The following is a 20,691-nucleotide window of genomic DNA, read 5'->3' as shown; positions in this document are numbered from 1 at the left end:
TCATGAATACAATAGCAAAAATAGGACAGGGAAGTCCAGCTAATCAGTTGTTGTATTCGAGTGTATTCGACTGTATTCACGGCGTGAAACAGGAGATTACACTCTTTTTAAACGAAAAGTGAATCAATTAAAATAATAGACTCCTAATATAACTCAACAATCTCAATTATAACACACAAAATTTGTATTTCCAGTTATAAAAAGGATTCTCAACCAAAAAATACCCCAAAAACATAGCAATCTTCAGAGAAATTATATAATACATTCGAATACATAAATTATATTAATTAAAAAAGTTATATGAATACATTCATGACATATAGCGGACAGTGAATACAATGAAATACATAGAATACAGTGGGATACATTGAAATACAATGAAAAAAAGACAGTGGATACAATGAAATACATAAAATACAACGAGATACATTGAATTACAAAGAAAAAAAGACAATGAATACAATGAAATACATGAAAATACAACGTGATACATTAAAATACATTAACAGAAAATCAAGTTGCTCTGCCCGAAACTCCGTCGTTTTTGTTCAAGAACAAACCCTAATTTCCAGCGAATCCGCCGTCGAGCAAAAACCCTTGTGTTGTGTGCGCCGATCGAAAAAAATAATATATTATATTGCTCAAAACAAATCTCACAATTCACGTTATCAGAATCCAAATATTTAGTTTCTTCTTTCTCCGATATTAACATATGTATAGCTTTCAAATAGCAACAAAGAAGAAAGAAAATAAGAAAAAGAGAAGAAGAAGGAAGTGGAAGTAGTGTCTGAAATTTGCTCAAATCAGGTATACATTAAAAGATTTAAGAGAAAGCAACGTCCGATGGAATTGGAGAAATTGGGATCGGAGAGAACGTAGGTGATGTAGGTGAGAAGAATTTTGAGATTGAGTATCGTGTTTTCAGGGAATGGGGGAAGAGAATGACATGTATCAAAGTAGAGAGAAAAAAAATAGTGTAACTGAATAGCGTATTTAGTGGCTTAGGGGTAGGAGTTAACCAAAACTAGATATTTTTCTATAAGCATTAAAAGGTATCTATAGAATATAATTTTTTAAAATATTATTTATTTAAAATAAATAAGGTGTTAACCTTTGCTATAGGATGTAAAAATTCCAAACTAATTCCCTTAAGCACAGTCATATGGTCAGCTCAAAATCAGAAACGGGCCAGACATATTCCAATAATCAACACAAAATATTATCCAAAGCCCAACTTACCAATGATTTTTCTTTTCAATAACAAACACTAAACAAACCAAAAAAATGAATATCATTTTTCATGCTCTTATCAGATTCCAAATTAATTCCTTAAGGACGCACAATGAATTTGTGGACTCGGAATATTTTTTATCATTTACAGTTTATCCAGTTTCTTCTAACAGTTTTCTAATTTCTGTTTTAACACAGTAGCGACTACAGGTAGATTTGACAACAAACAAGAAAAATCACACACATTTAATGCACAAAGCCTAAACAGAGGCATAGCTAGAGCAAATCATATCTTTGAGTGAAAATCCAAACGGGAAATAGATTACATACCTATCAGCAACGACAAATAGAAGAAGAGATGACCAAATAAAGGCCTAACTTGAGAGCAAATAAAGCTTGACTGAGCAAGAATAGCTGAACAGTAATCAACAACCCATTATGTTGAGTGTAACGACCCGACCGGTCGTTTTGAGCTCTAGCGCGTCGTTCAGCAGTTTGAGGTCATGAGCAGCTTCACTTCAGGTATTATGACTTGTACGCATGGTCAGAATTAAATTTCGGGAAGTTCGGAGTTGATTTGGAAAGAGAATTCTCATTTCGGGAGCTTTAAGTTGAAAGGATCGATTAAGATTGGATTTTTGAGTAAACGACCTCGGAATCGGGATTCAAAGGTTCCAGCAGGTTCGTATGAAGATTTCGGACTTGGGCATATGTCTGGATCGGGTTTTCGAAGACCCGAGAACATTTCGACACCTATTGTGGAAGTTATAATTTTTGGAAGAATTTCATAAGTTTGGGTTGAAGTGCATTTCAGTGTTATCAATGTCTGTTTGGGATTCCGAGTCCAGGGATAGCTCCGTATGGTGATTCTGGTGTTGGGAGCGCGATCGGAAGTGAATTCGGAGGTCCATGGGTCATTTTGGAGTCATTTGACTAAAGATAGAAATTTGAAAGTTTATGAAGAGTTTGACCAGAAGTGGACTTTTCATATCGGGGTCGGAATCCAATTTCGGAAGTTGGAGTAGGTCCGTAATGTCGAGTATGACTTGTGTGCAAGATTTGAGATCAATCGGGCGTGATTTGATGGGTTTCGGCATCGAATGTTGAAGTTTGAAATTCTAAAGTTCATTAAGCTTGGATTGGAGGGCGATCCATGGTTTAAGCGTTATTTGATGCGATTTAAGGCCTCGAGCAGGTCCGCGTTATGTTATATGACTGATTGGTGTTATTGGACGGGGTATTGGGGGCCTCAGGTGGATTCAGGGTGGTTATCGGATTGATTTGGAGTTGGGAGGAAGAGCTGAAGCCTGTTGTCATCTGGTGTAACCGCACCTGCGAGGTCTTGGCCGCAGGTGCAGAGCCGCAGAAGCGGCCAAAGGGGCGTAGATGCGGTTGAGAAGGGAGAAGGCTGAGACCGCAGATGCGATCATGTTGCTGCAGAAGCGGGACTGCACCCGCGGAAGGAGAAGCGCAGAAGTGGAAGAAGGGGGCCTGGTGAAGGACAGCAAATGCGGTAGTAGGGCCGCACCTGCAGAACCGCAGAAGAGGTCAAGTGACCGCCGGTGCGGAAGTTCTGGAGGCAGTGAGTTCTTTAAAAAATGGGATTTGGCCCATTATCCTTCATTTTTCTTCTTGGTTGGGTGATTTTGGAACCTTTGAATAGGGGGATTTCATCATCAAACATGAGGTAAGTTAATTCCACCCCTTGTGAGTTAAATACATGGTATTAATACGGATTAAAGTATGGAAATTGGTAGAAACTTGGGGGTTTTAGTGGAAAGACCTTGAATTTGTATTTTTAGATTTTGACCACGATTTTGGGTATGAAATTGAGAATAAATTATATATTTGAGTTAGTGAGGTTGTGGGTAAAGCTTATCTTCAAAAAATTTCGGAATCTGGGCACGTGGGCCCGAGGGTAATTTTGTCAACTTTTCGACCGGGGTTAGGAATCGTTATAAATTGGATTATTATGAGCAATTAAGCATATATTAATGGGTTTACATAATTATTAGCTAGTTTTGGAGCGTTGTGCATCAATTTGAGTCTTCGGAAGGGTGTGGAATGCCGATGATGGAACTTCGGAGCGAGGTGAGTCTCTTTTCTAACCTTGTAAGAGGGAATTTTCACCATAGGTGAATTAAATAGATTTGTGCTTCTACTTGTGGGGGCTACGTACGTACGAGGTGACGAGAGTCCGTGCGTAGCTACTATTATGCTTAAGTTCAGGTAGTCTAGGACCCAAAAGCATGCTTTACTTGCAATATTTGAAATATTGCTGTCAATTTAAAATGCTTAAAATATATTGAATGTGTATAATGATTTTCTAAAATATTGGACATCGTTTTTTGATTTTTAAAAAGAGAAATTGCTTTTCTTTGAATAATTGCTCCCTAATGAATTCTTGATTGACTGTTTGTTGTGTTTATTTATATTTGACTGCGTCGCTTGTATGATTCGCGAGTGAGGTAATAGATGCATCTATGGTTCGCACCATTCGACCCTTTGGCAGTGCACAGTTTAAATATTTGTTGGATCGGGCCGTACGACCTCGGCATGATTTGCGCATGCTTGCTTGAGATTTACAAATTGATATTGCCTCCTCGGTTTGAGATACTTTGATAAATAATGGGTTATGAATTTGGAGACTTCTAAATATAAAAAGGAATGATTACTTGTTTCTTGACTTACTTGAGTACTGTCAATGTTAATAAATCTATGATTATTAGCATTATTAATATATTATTATCGGACCATTAGTAAGTGTCGAAGTCGACCTCTCGTCTCTACTTCTTCGAGGTTAGACGGGACACTTACTGGGTACACGTTTTTGTACTCATGCTATACTTGCTGTGCATTTTTGTTGCATATGCACATGTACCCCTAGCGGCCTAATGAGCATAGCAGCATGGATGATACAGTGACTTAGGTGAGCTGCATCTGTCGAGGCGAATCGCAGCCGGCATAGTCTCTTTCAGTGTATAGTATTTACCTTCTGTCCAATTTGTATTTCGGACAGTTATTGCACATCATTTGATTTACTAGAAATAGCTCATGCACTTGCGACACTGGATTCTGGAATGATTATGGGATTATTAAATAATAAGTTTGTTAAAGACATCATCTTATTTCAATGAATTTCATTATTTATTGTTTAATGTATAAAATGAATAATTTCAATAAATACTAAAATGAGAATCTAATTAACTTCTTGGTGTTGGCTTGCCTGACAGTGGTATCCGGCGTCATCATGACCCTTAGTGGATTTTCGACCGTGACATTGAGATTCTTTAGCTTCCAAACCCAGAAAATGCACCAAGAAACAGTAAAATTGAAGCAAGCCGTTGAAAAATTCTTATCTAAGCTTTCCTTTTTTTTTTTGTTTCTCTTTTTCTAGTGAGAGTGCAGATGATCCTTCCTCCTTTTAATGAGGGAATGTCACCCCTTTTTTATAGAATATGAGGTGTGTGCTATTGTGAGGAATGAAAGAGAGATAGATATTTTCTTTTCTAAAAACTTCTAAGACCCTCCTAGATTTCTTTAATTCAATTAACTCCTATAAGTTCTTAATAATTTACAAACTAGGACAAACAAAACAAGGCAAAGATCAGAACAAAGCAAAGATCAAAAGAAACAAAGCATTGTGCATTTAAACCTAGTGGACGAAGTACTTCAACATTTAAAATCTAAACTAACCCTAAACCTGAATAAATTAAACATGAATAGGATTTGAAATGAGGCGGAAACAGAGATTATTAAAGAACCTATTACCATAAACGACTTTCACAAAAGGAAAATTGCTAAACCTAATTTAGAAGCCCGTTCAGATGATGACCTAATAAATTCAACTAAGCACAACCAAAATACACTGTAATTAACCTAAAGCTAAACCATGCAAACTAAGCAAAAAACAATTATGAAAAAAAAAACGGAAAGAAAGATTACCCCAAAAAGAAAACAACCACAGAGATGAGTTGGTCTAGCAGCAAGCTCGGATAGATTCCGGTGGCCACAATATGAACTGAGACTAATATCAATCGATTGCTCTCATCAAGAACAGTCGATTGATGTTGGTCTTGGGTTCAAATGAGCCGAAATTGAAAGGGAAATCAGAAAACAAAAAAGACCTAGGGTTCAACTTTTCAGATCTAAAATTTGGGGATTTCTGGGTTTATTTGAAGGAAGTGGTTAAGAGATATAGAAAGAAGGGAAGATGGTGATTGCATGGTGTCAATTTGGGCGAGTTTGGAGCGTTGCCGCCGCCGTGAGACAATTTCCAGCGAGCGGCGGCTGGCGGTAAAAGATTTTAGCGGCGGTTAAGGTTAGGATTTAGAAAGAGATGGGGAATGGGAGGGGTTCTGAAGTGGTTTTGGCGGGGGGGGGGGGGGGGTTCAGACATATATATTAGAAGTGAGTGGTGAGTTTCCAGCCGTTGGATTATCTAAGATCAACGTTTGGGATTAAATGGGTAAAACGACGTCGTTTGGTACTTTGGGTGGGGGGTGGGGAGTCGCTGGACCGGGTGTGGCTAGATTGGGGCGGGTTAATTAGGGAAATTTGGGCCTAGACCTTATCTTGGCCCAAATCCGGAACCAACACAAATCCTTTCTCTTTCCTTTTTCTTTTGCTCTTTTTTTTTTGATTTTTTTAAAACTAATAAAAATAATTAACGACCTAAATAAAGTCTTAAACCAAATCTAATTTATAGAATTAAACTTAATTGCCTATTTCTAGCATTTAGAATAATTAATTAACTTCAAACTAAAGAAAGAAAAATACTAAATTTAAAACTAGAAGCTAAATATGTAAAATGACCCATATTTTGTGATTTTGTTTAATAATTCAATTAATTAACAACACCTTAAAAAATGTAAACAACAACCTAAAATATAATGCATGAAATTTGAATATTTTTAGGGTATTTTCCATGATTTTAAAATACTAAAATGCAACTAAATGCAAACAATTTAACAGATATTTCTAAAAATTCTATAAAAATTAAAACAAACTAGAAAATCTTTTTTGTGACTTTGTAGGAGTATTTTTCTGTCGGGCAAAAATCACGTGCCCACAACTGCCCATCTTTGCTCAGAAACACGAAGAGTTTTCGGGCAAAGATAAAGTGAGCGAATATGAGTGATTTTTGCCTGTTTGGATACTCCATGGGAAGCGTTTTGAAAATTTTTGACCGAACCTTGCTTTTGAGGTTGCCTACATATCCTTGGCTATAAAGGAATTAGGTCAGTGTAGCTTTGGAAGTTTTGGTAGCTGGGACTACCGAGAAGTTGTGATTTCACTGCTGCTGCTGCTGTTATTACTTGCTGGACTCCTTATTACACCGAAATCAAAAATGAAAAGAATCTAAGCAAGTCTATCAGCTATGAGTTACAAGATTCCTATCTATATGTCTTCAAAACTTGACCTTGAAACTTCTATAGTTCTGCTGTGCATATTGAAGAGTTGACTCGCACTCTCGAGGCCAGCTTCTGTTACTTCTAACTTGAATTGATCTCACTCTTCAGGCGGGTTCATGTTGTTGTCTTGGACTTTGAACTTAACTCTGAAATGAATTTCCTCGTTCTCCTGGTGGGTGCCTGCTACTTGACTTGATACTTGAAATAAATTCTCTCGTTCTCCAGGTGAGTGCCTGCTACTTGACCTAATACTTGAAATGAATTCCCTCGTTCTCCAGGTGGGTGCCTGCCATTACAACAAAACAGACAAAACAAAAGAAAATTGTCTCTCTTGACCTCTTTACTTAACAATTCCTTCCATTTATTTTTGTGATATTAGCTTTATGTTTGTGTTTGGCTTTTAAAAACATGATGCCACATCCAGAAGTACTAGCTGGACTCACAATTTGAGTTAAAGATTGCATCCGAGACAAAACAAAAGTTTTAAGGTATAGTGCTCTTTCTAGATTGGAATTTCTTGTTTTCTGTTTAAGATAGCCTTGGCTTGATAGATAAATTGCATAGTAATAGCGCCGGTTAACCACTCTTCAACCATACTGAAGCGGACCTATGTTAGGAATAGAGGGGTCATCGAACCTCGTTAACTTCCGCAAAAATTCTAGATATATATGTGTATATAACTATATATGTTGAAAACGATCATATATTTTACTTGGAACCCTTAAACTCAAAAGCTATATAGGAGCACCGGTTGAGTAATTCACTCATGTGCCCCCGCCATCCTAAAATCCTGGGTCCACCTCAGCAACCATATATTCGAAAATAGTCTCCGTCATGGATATTTATATTTCAATGGTAAAACTCCTGCCAGTATCCTGGAATTTCGCATGTGAAATTTAAAATTAATCGAAGAAATGTTTTCAGAAAAATAAGTCATCTTCTTGGTATTTAGTTGTAAGAGAGTATGTTTTAAGGAAAATATTTTCCACCAAAAGGGTTACGACCACCTCAAACTCTTAATTCCATGTTACTATTCTAGCCAACTTATACATTCTCATCAATTTTTAATAAATATTTTAAAAATATATATTTTCTCTCTAATCAAATATTAAAAAATAGTTTTCAGGAAAATAAGTCAAAAAAAAAAAAAACATTTTCTCAAAAAAGTTTTCCGTCGTACCAAGTGAAAATTATGAACTCCTCAAGGGAAAAAACCGTCCCATTTTGAGCTCGCTCATGCGGATGTTCCCACTGATCTTAACTTTATAAATTGTCAGCTTCTGTCTTTCCATACGAAGTCTGGCACTTTTCTTGTCTGGTTTGTCCATTGTGCCAAACATTTATTTGCCAACATTTGCCGTGTTTTAACTAGTTTTTTTTTTGGTTCATGTTTTAACTAGTTTATTTACACCTATAGTATTTCCTCTATCTATACTCTTTCCATATTTCACTTGAACTCAGCGTAGGACTCTTTCCATATTTTTATAGTTTATAAAAATGTCCTTTCTTAAATTTTATTTCTTCTTTGTCTATTTTTGCAACACTACGTACGCGGATGCAGCTTATACGTTGCAGGTTCAATTGAACCCAATATTTCTGACACGAATCACATATATGTGAACTTCACTAAAACTTCTAACAAATATTGAACTCTAAATACATAATTTGAAAAGTACAATTAACTCAGTGCTAAGAAAAATTAAAGATTAGACCTATCGAGTTTAAATCTTGGATCTGCCTATGTACTAGCCGCTAGTTTCTTGATTAATCCTAGGGGAAATTTGGAGATTTTGTGACCAAAATGGAAGCAAATGAAGCAGGGGAATCATTTTTCACAACAAAACTATTTGGTCAAGAAACCAAGAGAACATGTGAAAGAATTTAGAGATGCTTAAAGAAAGACAAAGTCACAAGCATTGGTATATATGGAGTTAAAGGAGTTGGAAAAACAACCTTAGCCAAGCTCATCAATCATCTTCTCCAACAAAAAATTAAACTCAATCCCAAGTTTTTTGGATAAATATTTCTCAAGAATCCAACATCAGGGAATTGCAAAATGATATTGCTGCAGCCATTGAATTGGATCTTTTAGAGGAAGTAGATGAAGAGAAGAGGGCGATCGCGTTACACGAATCGTTCAAAGGGGAAAAGGATTTTGTTCTAATATTGGATGATGCATTAGAAGATATACCTTTAAAGATGTTAGGACATCCTTTAAAAGTTGAAGGGGGAAGGTTGATAGTAACAAGTTGTTTGCTCGAAACGTGTCGAAAAATGGGATGTCAAAGGAAATTTGGAGTGAAAAAACTAGAAGAAGAGGAATCTAGGAGCTTGTTTATAGAAAAACTTGGAAATGAGAAAGTAGTAATTCCTCAAGAAGTAGAAGGAATGGCTAAGTCTGTGGTAAATAATTGTGGTGTCCTTCCACTTAGGATCATTACAATAGCTAAAAGCCTAAAAGGGTTGGAATTGGAAGGTGTTAATCAATGAAAAAAGGCCTTGGAAAATATTTCAAGAATCTTTAAAAGGGGAAAACAATGATATTATACAATGTTGCTATATAGTTTTAATTGTTTGAAAGAACAAAACTTACAACAATGTTTCTTGTATTGTTGTTTGTATCCAGAAGATGAGAAAATTCCAAAGGATCAATTGATAAATAGGTTCATTTTAGAGGGGCTAATCGATACAAAGGAGACTCGCGAGGCAGAGTTTGAGCAGGGATATGAGATATTGAGCAGATTGGAAAGTGTTTGTTTGTTGGAAAGTGCCATAGACAACAAAGGTAATCGATGTGTGAAACTGCACAATTTGATTAGAGACATGGGAATGAGGATCTCAAATGAAAATCCCATGTTTATGGTAAAAGCTGGAGTTCAACTCAATGATGCACCAAAGGAAGATGAATGGCTGGAAAATTTGGACAAGGTATTGTTAAAATTATATAGACTTCAACTTATATTTAGAGAGATAAATTGTATGTTATAATTTGTTGTTATTAAAAGGTTTTAATCGGGAGGTCACGTGTTTGAGCCGTGGAAACAGTCTCTTGCAGAAATGTAGGGTAAGGCTGCGTACAATAGACCCTTGTGGTCCAGCCCTTCCCTGGATCCTGGGCATAGCAGAAGCTTAGTGCACCAAACTACCTTTTTTTTGCCTCAATTAAAAGCAATTTGTGAAGGTTAAAGTTGAATCGGCCTAAGACACCTCATAAAGTATGTGCTTTTATGTAAATAACGAAACATTGCACAATTATAAATAGGGTTATGGTCTCCAAATCAGACGTATGATTATGAATTCATTCCCCTTGGTTTGAAAGATCAATAACTGCATGACTGAATAATTTTATTAATACTCATGTATTCAGGTACGCTTCTGTATTTAGTTTATATTCTTAATGTTATACTATAGATCTTAAGGAAAGTAATATTCGTCCTCTAATATTTAGTTCCTAACAGGTATCTCTAATGAGGAACAAGATAGGGATATTGCCCCAACTCTCCACTCTCCAATATTTAGTTAGAAAAACTCGAGGCATTACAGGAATTAGATTTGAGTGGCACTGCGATTCAAACTCTGCCAGAAGCCCTTGAGACTTTGTTCAACCTCAAATGCCTGAATTTGCATGCAATGCGCTGGCTCGAGAAAATACCAATAGGGATATTGTCCCAATGCTTAGTGTTATCGCATCATATAGACGTAGTGTTGTGGAAGCCAAATGTATATAGTGTGAATAAGTCACAACTACTATACCAAAAATTATGACAGCCACCAAATAATAAATAAGACAATAAAACAACAATAAAGGGAACACCAGAATTTACGAGGTTCGGCTAATTTTGCCTACTCCTCGGACACAACCAATATTTTATTTCACTCCAAAAATACAAGTGAAATAATACTAAAGAGAGAAGATACAAATGCCTTAAACAGATGAGAAGGCAAATGAGAGGTGTGTTTAAATCCTAAACATTAAGCCTTCTTTTATAGGGGGAAAATCCCCCCAACTTTTGTTTTCCCACCGATGTGGGAATCTGAAATTTTGACATATCAACAAATCTCCACCTTGGCAAAAATTCCACGTCTTCAATTTTCTCTCTATAACAAATTTTGGTTGTGTCTTCATCTTCAATCTTCAGTGTTCAACAATGTTGATCAAATCCAAACAATGTTGAAACTTGACCGCAGTCACCACCTTTGTCAGCATATCAGCAGGATTCTCTGTAGTATGAATTTTCTTCACCGTGACTCCACCTTCTTCTATGATTTCTCGTACGAAATGATACCGAACATCAATGTGCTTCGTCCTTGCATGATAAACTTGGTTCTTCGCTAATTGAATAGCACTTTGACTATCACAAAAAATTGTGATACCTTTTTGTTCAACACCAAGCTCCTTTAGCAATCCTTGAAGCCAAATTGCCTCTTTCACAGCATCTGTAATAGCCATGTACTCTGCCTCTGTTGTAGACAAAGCAATTGTTGACTGCAAAGTAGACTTCCAACTAACTGGTGCCTTTGCAAAAGTAAACACATAACCAGTAGTTGATCTTCGTTTGTCCATATCACCCGCAAAATCTGAGTCACAATATCCAACTACAGACTGATTGTCTTCCTGCTCAAAAACTAACCCGACATCTACAGTATTATGAATATACCGTAGAATCCACTTCACAGCTTGCCAATGCTCCTTCCCTGGATTGTGCATATATCTGCTAATAACTCCAACAGCTTGTGAAATGTCAGGCCTTGTGCAAACCATTGCATACATCAAGCTACCAACAACATTTGCGTATGGTACCTTTGACATATACTCTCGTTCAGCTTCATCCATTGGCGACATAGTAGTACTTAGCTTAAAATGGGGAGCAAGTGGAGTACTAACTGGCTTAGTCTTGTCATCTATGCCAAAACGTTGTAGTACTCTCTTCAAATATTCTTTCTGAGATAAACAGAGTTTCTTTGAACGTCTATCTCTAATTATCTCCATGCCAAGAATTTTCTTTGCCTCACCCAGATCCTTCATCTCGAACTCCTTCTTCAGTTGAATCTTCAACTTATCAATTTCTTCCGAATTCTTGGAAGCTATCAACATATCATCAACATATAGGAGAAGATATACAAAGGAACCATCTTTAAGCTTGTGCAAATACACACAATGATCGTATTTGCTTCTCTTGTACCCTTGCCGCAACATAAACTCGTCAAATTGCTTGTACCATTGTCTAGAAGATTGTTTCAATCCGTACAATGATTTTTCAAGTTTGCACACCATATTTTCTTTTCCAACAACTTTGAATCCTTCTGGCTGAGTCATGTAGATTTCCTCCTCCAAGTTTCCATGTAAAAACGCAATTTTTACATCCATCTGAACTAGTTCCAAATCCAATTGTGCTACCAAAGCCAACATAATTCTAATGGAGGAATGTTTTACAACTGGGGAAAACACTTCATTGTAATCAATTCCCTCCTTTTGAGCATATCCTTTGGCCACCAATCTTGCTTTGTAGCGAACATTTACTTGGTTAGGAAATCCTTCTTTCTTTGCAAATACCCATTTGCACCCAATTGCTTTCTTTCCCTTCGGGAGATTGGCCAATCTCCATGTATGATTCTGATGAAGGGACTGTATTTCATCATTCATGGCAATCCTCCACTTATCTTCTTCTGAACTTTGGACAGCATCTTTATAAGTGGTAGGAACATCATCAGCTACAATTGAGGTTGCACAAGCAACTGTCTCTATGAGACGAACAGGTTTCGTTATTGTTCTTTTTGGCCTGCTGGTTGCTATTGATTCAAGTTGTTGTTGAGGTTCCTGAGTTGGAATCTCCTCTACTGGCTCTCCTTCCAGAGGGTAATCTTCATTTGTTTCCTCCTCTGCTTCTTGTGTAGGAAAAATAAATTTTCCCTCAAACTCCACCTGCTTAGAAGCACCTTTATTTTGTTTGGTATCTTCTGTTACCTTATTTACCATAGCAGATTCATCAAAGGTAACATCCCTGCTGAATATTACTTTCTTTGTCATAGGACACCATAAGCGATATCCTTTGACTCCAGAAGTAATTCCCATAAAAATAGCCTTCTTTGCCCTTGGATCCAATTTTGACTCCGTCACATGATAATATGCAGTTGAGCCAAACACGTGCAAAGAGTTATAATCTACAGCAGGTTTTCCATACCATTTTTCAAATGGTGTCTTGCCATCAATAGCAGTAGATGGTAGACGATTAATGAGGTGGCATGCATATGTAATTGCCTCAGCCCAAAATTCTTTGCCCAAGCCAGCATTGGACAACATACACCGTACCTTCTCCAGCAAGGTCCGGTTCATACGTTCTGCCACTCCATTTTGTTGTGGTGTATGTCTAACAGTGAAGTGTCGGACGATGCCATCATTTTCACAGACCTTATTGAAATGATCATTTTTGTATTCACCTCCATTGTCTGTGCGAATACACTTGATCCTCTTGCCTGTTTGATTCTCCACCATCGTCTTCCATTTGAGAAAAATTCCCAACACTTCATCTTTGCTCTTCATTGTATACACCCATACTCTTCGGGAAAAATCATCAACAAAGGTTACAAAATAGTGCTTCCCACCCAATGAAGGTGTTTTGGAAGGACCCCAAACATCTGAGTGTACATAATCCAAAATGCCTTTAGTATTATGGATCGTTGTACCAAATTTAACCCTTGTCTGTTTCCCTTTAACACAATGCTCACAAAACTCCAAGTTGCAAGCCTTTACTCCTTTTAACAATCCTTGATCTGATAGAGTTTTCAAGGATTTTCCTCCAGCATGTCCCAAGCGCATGTGCCATAGCTTGGTTGCTTCTGCCTCTTTGTCGTCACTGGATGTCACTGTCGCTGTCCCAATAACTGTACTGCCACGATAGCGGTACATATTATTATTCTTCCGATTAGCCTTCATTACCACTAGTGCACCGGAGCATACTCTCATCACTCCATTTTCTGCAATGATTTTGAACCCTTTTGATTCTAGGGCTCCCACAGAGATGAGATTCTTCTTCAAATCCGGTACATATCGAACATCTATCAATGTTCTGATCATTCCATCATGGTTCCTTAATCGTATTGAACCAATGCCATATGAGGTAAGAGGGCTGTTATCCGCTGTGTGGACGACTCCATATTCTCCTTCTTGAAATTCCATGAACCAGTCCCTGTTGGGACACATATGATAGCTACAAGCCGAGTCCATCAACCATATGTCTGATGATGTTGATGACTCTGTTGTAACTAATGAGAAGTCTGAATCATCACAATCAGCTACATTTGAATCCATAATAGCCTTTCCATTGTTATGTTTGGCCTTATTCTTCAACTTCGGACAGTCTTTCTTCCAGTGCCCTTTTTCTCGACAAAAGGCACATTCATCTTTGCTGGGTCTGGATCTTGACTTGGATCTTCCCTTCTTTGTCCTCGTTTGATTTTGAGGACGACCCCTCACAAACAGTGCTTCTCCTTCTCCGCCCTTCTGTTTTTCTCGCTTTCTTTGTTCATAGCTGTACAAAGCCGAACAAACTTCTCTGAGAGAAATTTCGTCATTTCCATGGAGTAGAGTAGTTTCAAGGTGCTCGTACTCATCAGGAAGTGACGCCAACAACATTAAGGCCAAGTCACCATCATCATAAGTTGTATCCATATTTTGCAAATCTGTGACCAACTTATTGAAACTGGTGATATGTTCATTCATCGTGGTACCAGGAACATAGGTGAAGTGAAACAGTCTCTTCTTCATGTACAATTTATTTTGACTGTTTTTCTTCAAAAATTTATCCTCCAGTGCTTTCCATAATTTACTTGCAGAAGTTTCCTTTGTGTATGGATATTTCTGCTCTCTAGCAAGGTAGGATCGAATGGTACCGCAAGCAACACGGTTGATAATTCTCCAATCTTCTTCTCCAATAACATCTGGTTTCTTTTCTTCAATGGCCAGATCTAGCCCTTGTTGAAAAAGGACATCTAGAACCTCGCCTTGCCACATCCCAAAATGCCCGGACCCGTCAAAAATTTCTACCGCAAATTTCGCATTTGACACAATTCTTGTCATAAGCGAAGATGCCAATGATGACGTATTGTTGACACTTGATGTAGATTCTTCTTGTTTATTGTCTCCCATATTTGACACAAATATTATTTAATAGCTGACGACACAAATCAAGATTATTCCTTTCTGATGTAGAAGATCAGACTAAGCTGCAACCACAGAGCATACTCAGACAGAACCTTGACTCAGTTACCAAGATAAATCTTTTCTGATGTGGAAGATCAGACTATGCTGCAACCACAGAGCATACTTAGACAGTACCTTGGCTCTGATACCAATTGTTGCGGAAGCCAAATGTATATAGTGTGAATAAGTCACAACTACTATACCAAAAATTATGACAGCCACCAAATAATAAATAAGACAATAAAACAACAATAAAGGGAACACCAGAATTTACGAGGTTCGGCTAATTTTGCCTACTCCTCGGACACAACCAATATTTTATTTCACTCCAAAAATACAAGTGAAATAATACTAAAGAGAGAAGATACAAATGCCTTAAACAGATGAGAAGGCAAATGAGAGGTGTTTTTAAATCCTAAACATTAAGCCTTCTTTTATAGGGGGAAAATCCCCCCAACTATTGCTAACCCACCGATGTGGGAATCTGAAATTTTGACATTTCAACACGTAGAAGGTGAGGAACTAGAGGAGCTAAAAGAGTTGGAAGAATTTCAAGGTAGGTTCTCTAATGTTCAAAACTTCAACCAATTCATTAAAGGTCAAGAAAATGAGGGATGCCTTAGGTTTTATAGAATTTTAGTAGGCCAATATGATGGTTTAGGACCAATGACACAAATCCAATTCAATCATAACAGAATTTTCGATAAATTAGTCAAGTGTTACGGACTTGGGAAAGAAGATGAAGTGTTATTGCCTCCGCAGGACATCGAGCACTTGAAAATTCAGAGCTGCAATAACTTTAGTGGCTGTCTTTCAGATTGTTTGCCACGTCTTTATGATTCTAAAGATTTAAAGCACTTCAAAGTTCGTTGGTGCAGCAAACTAGAGTATCTTATGAGGATAGAAGAGGGACAAGAATCCGTCTTATTTCATTCTCTCGAGCATCTTGATCTCCTCGAGTTGCATAGTTTCATTGGCATTTTTGATGAATAGGAAACAAGTTTAAGAGATTCTATTTCACTAACTGGTATCTTTTCTTGCCTTAGAATGATACGAATCGAGAGATGTCACAGTATCAAGAAGCTATTTCCAATTGGTTTATGCTCAAATATGCAAAATCTTGAGAGAATATATGTACAAGAATATACTTGTGGTCTTTGCCTGAATTGAAAAGCATATGCAATGGAAAAATGGTAGGTTGAGGGAATTGCCTTTCCTCTTTTCCCCTGAAGATGAGAAATTTACCATTCCTTGTGATAAAGAATGGTGGGAATCTTTGGAATGGGATAATCCAAACACTAGAAATGAGCTTCAGCACTTTGTTAACTATTGGTAAGAATTGTGTTCTTGATTGAAGCTAAGGTATTCAGACAACTCAATAAAAGGGCAGCCCGGTACATTTTAATATACATGTAGTCATATCTTGTATTAATACTACGAAATGCGTACCTAAAATAACTTTGAACTGCATATATATATATATATATATATTCTAGAAATAATTCTTGCTGTCAAATATATGAACTGCAATACTCAATTTCTGAAATTAAAGTAAAAATAAAAGTCAAACCATCAAAGCACTTGTTATACAAAATGGCAAAGGAATAGCATACACATTGATCAGATCCAAAGTATCGACATCTATGTTTTCCTGTAGTCCTAAAATATTTAAAATTATTACTATTTTAAAGAAAAAATAGGGTTAACAACAAAGGAAAAGCTGCATACGGCCGTGAAGCAACGAGTTAGTATGCTTTTGTGAAGAAATGAAATGTCATATATGCTCAACACTTCAAAAGAATTACTATCGTGAGACAATATGTGTGAAAAGTAGAAATCTGAACAACACATATGACACTAGAAAATTATAATTAAAAAAAGATGTTAATTAGTTAGCTTCTTTTTAAGTATAACCACTAAATTAATAGCCCATTTGATTTAGTTCAAAGACAAATTTGTAGGGCAAATAGCACATGAACAAATACTGAATAAACAATAATTCAAGAACTAAATTCACTACTTTTTATTCTTAAGAAAACTAAAATAAAATGAAATGTCATATTGTTTAAGTTTCCATTGGTGGAGGATTTTCTAAAACTTGCAATCGATATATATATTTTTTTCTGATAATACATTTTGGACCGATGACTCTTTTTTAACATCCAAGAAATGCTGGTTAATATGCTTTACTCATTTTTGAAGTCTTACGTAAATGAAATAATACCAAAAACATTAGCAATGATAGTGCGGTTTAAACAATCGTTACAGTATCGCCAGCAAGTATAATAAATTAAATAGTGCAAATGAGTAAAGTAAACGTCAGGAAAAATAGAGAAGATAAATATTACTCGTAGTGATCCCCGACATTCAAAAAAAATATCTTTCAAATTATTATATTCTTTTCGATATTTACAGATGCTACAACTGAACAATATTTTTGTCCTAGGCTTCTCATTAGGTTACATGCTTCGGATACCTAGCATATGCTATGTGAGTCATATCCACAAGTAGCAATTGCTGCATAGAATGTGGTGGGCGATGCAATATTACCAAGTCTTCTTCTGCGTTCTTCCCAACTTCGCCAAATGATCAGCACAATTATTTTGTTGTCTCAGAGTATGGATTAGAGTAATTCCAAGTTTGGATATAAGATTCCTGCATTCTTCTATCAGAACACGATCGGGGTGAATTTCAGTGACATTATCTGCCACGGTTAGCAACATTAAGGCATCGCTTGAGTTGGTTTCGATAAGAACCTTCTTCAAGTTGTAGTTTTTTGCTAGAGTCAACCCGCCATGTATAGCCCACAACTCCGGTTTGATACTTGATGTCGCTTTCATGCTAAGTCGGCCGTAGAATTCGCCTATCCATCTTCCTTTGTCATCTCGTGCAATACCTCCGAAACCTGCTTGTTCTGAATTAGGCCTAAAGCTGCTATCTGTATTAATCTTGATATATTCCTGAAGAGGAAAAGACCAACTTATGTAGATAGGTGCATCACACTGTTTGATTGATGATAGTACGTGACAAACTCGAGCAGTGTTTCCGATAAAAGGAAAATGAATGCTTTGTTCGTGAGAATAAGGCAAGTAAAGTGACATGGCTATTCACACACTTAATTATCGGACTTTGGCTACTAAAACTTTGATGGAAATGAAAAGAAATGAAAACTAGAAAGGAAACCAAAATCAGTTTAGAGAAGCTTTCATAGATTTTAAATGACTTGAAAGTAGGTTATTTATAATTATTTATTTAACATAAACCTAGTTGGACTAGGATTTTTCCTATTTTTTCCTAATTCTAGTTTTAGAAGGTTTAGGAAAGTGAAAATAGGTTTTCTAAATGAGAAGAAAAATAAAGAAAAAAACTAAAGTGATCATTTAGAATAATTTAGAAACAACGTAAACTATTATTTCGATTTGTACAAAATCCTTTTCCTAAACTAAATTATTCTATTTGGACTAGGAATTCCTTATTTTTGTGTTAGTAGGCTGATATTTTTTTGTGCTTTTCATATGAGCATAGTGTTAGTGTTCTTAATTTTTTTTTAAGGGAAAGACTTTATTTTTATTAAGCAACTTTCGTTAATTATGATTTGTCACAGTTGGATAAAGCCTTTTATTTAATAAGCTTTTTTGCAAAGCCGTAGCTCATATACTTATAGCAATAACTTCGAGTTCATTACTCAAATAATCACGCAATTATCCAAAATTATGGATTAAAATTATTTTTCTTTCATTTGTAACAGGAAAGTCGCTCAACTATCCATGTACCATATTTGGCTGCTCCCCTTCACTTGAACCTGCAAAAGGAAATCAGGGGTTAGTCTTAGGCCTTTCTGTAAGCAAAAGGGTAAATTAAATTCTTTTTAGCCCATCCTGGCAGCCTATTCTTCCCTTGAACAAAAGTTTTGTTCTTTTGACTAGCCTTTTCTTTTGCATTACATTCACTTTTATAGTGACCAGTCTTAACACAATGTGTGCATATTTTGTTCTCAGGAAGTGTGACGTACTTGCTTTTGGGATCCCACTTAGGTGCAAGGGTCCCATAGGCAAGTCCTCTCTTATTACTAGTATTGTGTTCTTGTAGCCATGATAGTGCATCAGAGGACTTATTCCATTTACAAGTTCTGTCTAGTTCATGCTTAACCTTGCTTAGATCTTCTTTTAGGACTCTTATCTGCTCATCCCTTTTGTACATCTCATCCTTCATTTTTCCTAACTTTTCTTCTAAGGTGAGATGTGTGTGATCAACTTTCTTTTTACCTATTCCTAATTTCAGTTTTAGATTTTCAGATCTAAGCTCTAGCACAATGGTGTCAAGTTCAAGAACCTGGTTCTTCAACTCAACATTTTTACTATCACTTTCACTAGTCCTGAGTTCCAGATTTTTGCACTTAGCTTTCAAGATTACACATTCCTTAGACAACTGTTCCTTTTCATTGTTTATGACCTCAGATTCATCAATGAAATCTAGCAGTAACTCAGATAGCCTTTCTTTAGACAAAAATCTAATCTTGTCTTCGAGATGAATCACACTTACCTCAGGTTCATCATCTGATTCTCCAATGGCCATAAGTGCTTGTTCATCTCCATCTTCATCTTTTGAATCCTCATCTGAGCGCTCTCCCCAAGCAGCAACCATACCCTTTGTTGATCCTTTTTTCTTCTTGGGATGAACCTGTTCCTTCTTCCTGTTTTATCGTTCAGCCCTTTTCTTCTTCCATTCAATTTCCCATTGAGAACAGTTTTTGATCATGTGGTCAGTCTTACCACATTTATAACAGCCCTTGTTGGTCTGTTTTTCAGGGACCCTTGGTTTATTGTAAGCACCTCTTGAAGAACCCTTTCCTATCATTAGATACTTCTTGAAATCCCTCGTGATCATAACCATTTCATCCTCCTCTAGATCTGCACCTTCAGCGATTCTGAGAGCCAGACTCCTTTCCTTCTTGGGTGCATCCATCTTCATGGTTTGCCTTCTAAGTTCATAGGCAGTGAGATTTCCGATTAGTTCGTCCAACTTGAGAGTGGCAATATTCTTTGATTCCTGAATAGCAGTGATTTTGCTATCCCAAGTGACTCGCAAAACCCTTGTCAAAATTTTCTCAACATTGTCTTCTTCAAGGATAATCCTTCCAAGAGACTTAAGTTCATTTGTTAGTGTTGTAAACCTTGTATACATCTCTTGGATGGTTTCTCCTTCCTTCATAGTGAAATTCTCATATTGAGAGTACAACAGTGTTCCTCTTGATCTCTTCACTTGAGGAGTTCCTTCGTGAGCCACTTGCAAAGTATCCCGAATTTCCTTAGCAGTAGTACAATTTTGAATTCTATTGTACTCGTCTAGACCAAGTCCACACACAAGCCATTTCTGGGCCTTAGCATTCTTTTCCCACTTCTTTAAGTCCTCAGCATTGCAGTCAGCTCTAGTCTTTGGCACATCCACTCCTTCAACATTATTCTTCATGGTGGCTAAGGGACCATCAGTAACAATGTCCCATAGTTCATAATCCTCTCCGATGATGTGATCTCTCATCCTGTTTTTCCACCACGAGTAGTACTGGCCATTGAAGAGTGGAGGCCTTGCAGTGGATTGTCCTTCCTAGTTTTTAGGTGGTGCACTCATATTGATCTGTTCCTAAGGTGTTAGCCTCTTCAAGGATAACCCGATCTGATATCAATTGATGTTTTATACTTCAATACCACACAAGGGGAGGAGGGGAGTGATTTGTATGGTATCCAATTTTTTGCTTAACTTGATTATAAAAGGACCTGGTTCAACTACTACTGTTGCGGAATAATAAGTACAGAAATTAAAGAACACAAAGATTTTACATGGAAATTA

At 36.8% G+C, this 20,691-nt stretch overlaps 2 protein-coding genes across 2 annotated transcripts; one reads left to right on the top strand and one right to left on the bottom strand.

Moving 5' to 3' along the window:
- Nucleotides 1–5,443: 5,443 nt before the first annotated feature.
- Nucleotides 5,444–16,180, top strand: LOC138869608 (disease resistance protein RPS5-like). The gene is made up of 4 exons (XM_070147237.1): nucleotides 5,444–5,526; nucleotides 8,690–9,120; nucleotides 9,271–9,572; nucleotides 16,019–16,180. Exons 1-4 carry the CDS (start codon nucleotides 5,444–5,446, stop codon nucleotides 16,178–16,180), a joined length of 978 nt encoding a protein of 325 aa, XP_070003338.1.
- A 3,362-nt stretch (nucleotides 16,181–19,542) lies between these two features.
- Nucleotides 19,543–20,382, bottom strand: LOC138869606 (uncharacterized). Its single transcript, XM_070147236.1, has 2 exons — nucleotides 20,081–20,382; nucleotides 19,543–19,978 (listed from the first exon to the last, which is right to left on the bottom strand). Exons 1-2 carry the CDS (start codon nucleotides 20,380–20,382, stop codon nucleotides 19,543–19,545), a joined length of 738 nt encoding a protein of 245 aa, XP_070003337.1.
- Between the last annotated feature and the right edge of the window lie 309 nt (nucleotides 20,383–20,691).

This window comes from Nicotiana sylvestris, chromosome 5 (assembly GCF_000393655.2).
Source record: "Nicotiana sylvestris chromosome 5, ASM39365v2, whole genome shotgun sequence".
NCBI classification, from domain to species: domain Eukaryota; kingdom Viridiplantae; phylum Streptophyta; class Magnoliopsida; order Solanales; family Solanaceae; genus Nicotiana; species Nicotiana sylvestris.
This window is presented reverse-complemented; position numbering and strand designations above follow the sequence as displayed.

Coding starts and splice junctions, on each gene's coding strand:
- LOC138869608 (XM_070147237.1), top strand. CDS start 5,444: ATGGTGATTGCATGGTGTCAATTTGGGCGAGTTTGGAGCGTTGCCGCC. Junction 5,527..8,689: donor CCAGCGAGCGGCGGCTGGCG/GTAAAAGATTTT, acceptor ATCCAACATCAG/GGAATTGCAAAATGATATTG. Junction 9,121..9,270: donor AAAAGGGTTGGAATTGGAAG/GTGTTAATCAAT, acceptor GTTTGTATCCAG/AAGATGAGAAAATTCCAAAG.
- LOC138869606 (XM_070147236.1), bottom strand. CDS start 20,382: ATGAGAGATCACATCATCGGAGAGGATTATGAACTATGGGACATTGTT. Junction 19,979..20,080: donor AGATCAAGAGGAACACTGTT/GTACTCTCAATA, acceptor GTCTCTTGGAAG/GATTATCCTTGAAGAAGACA.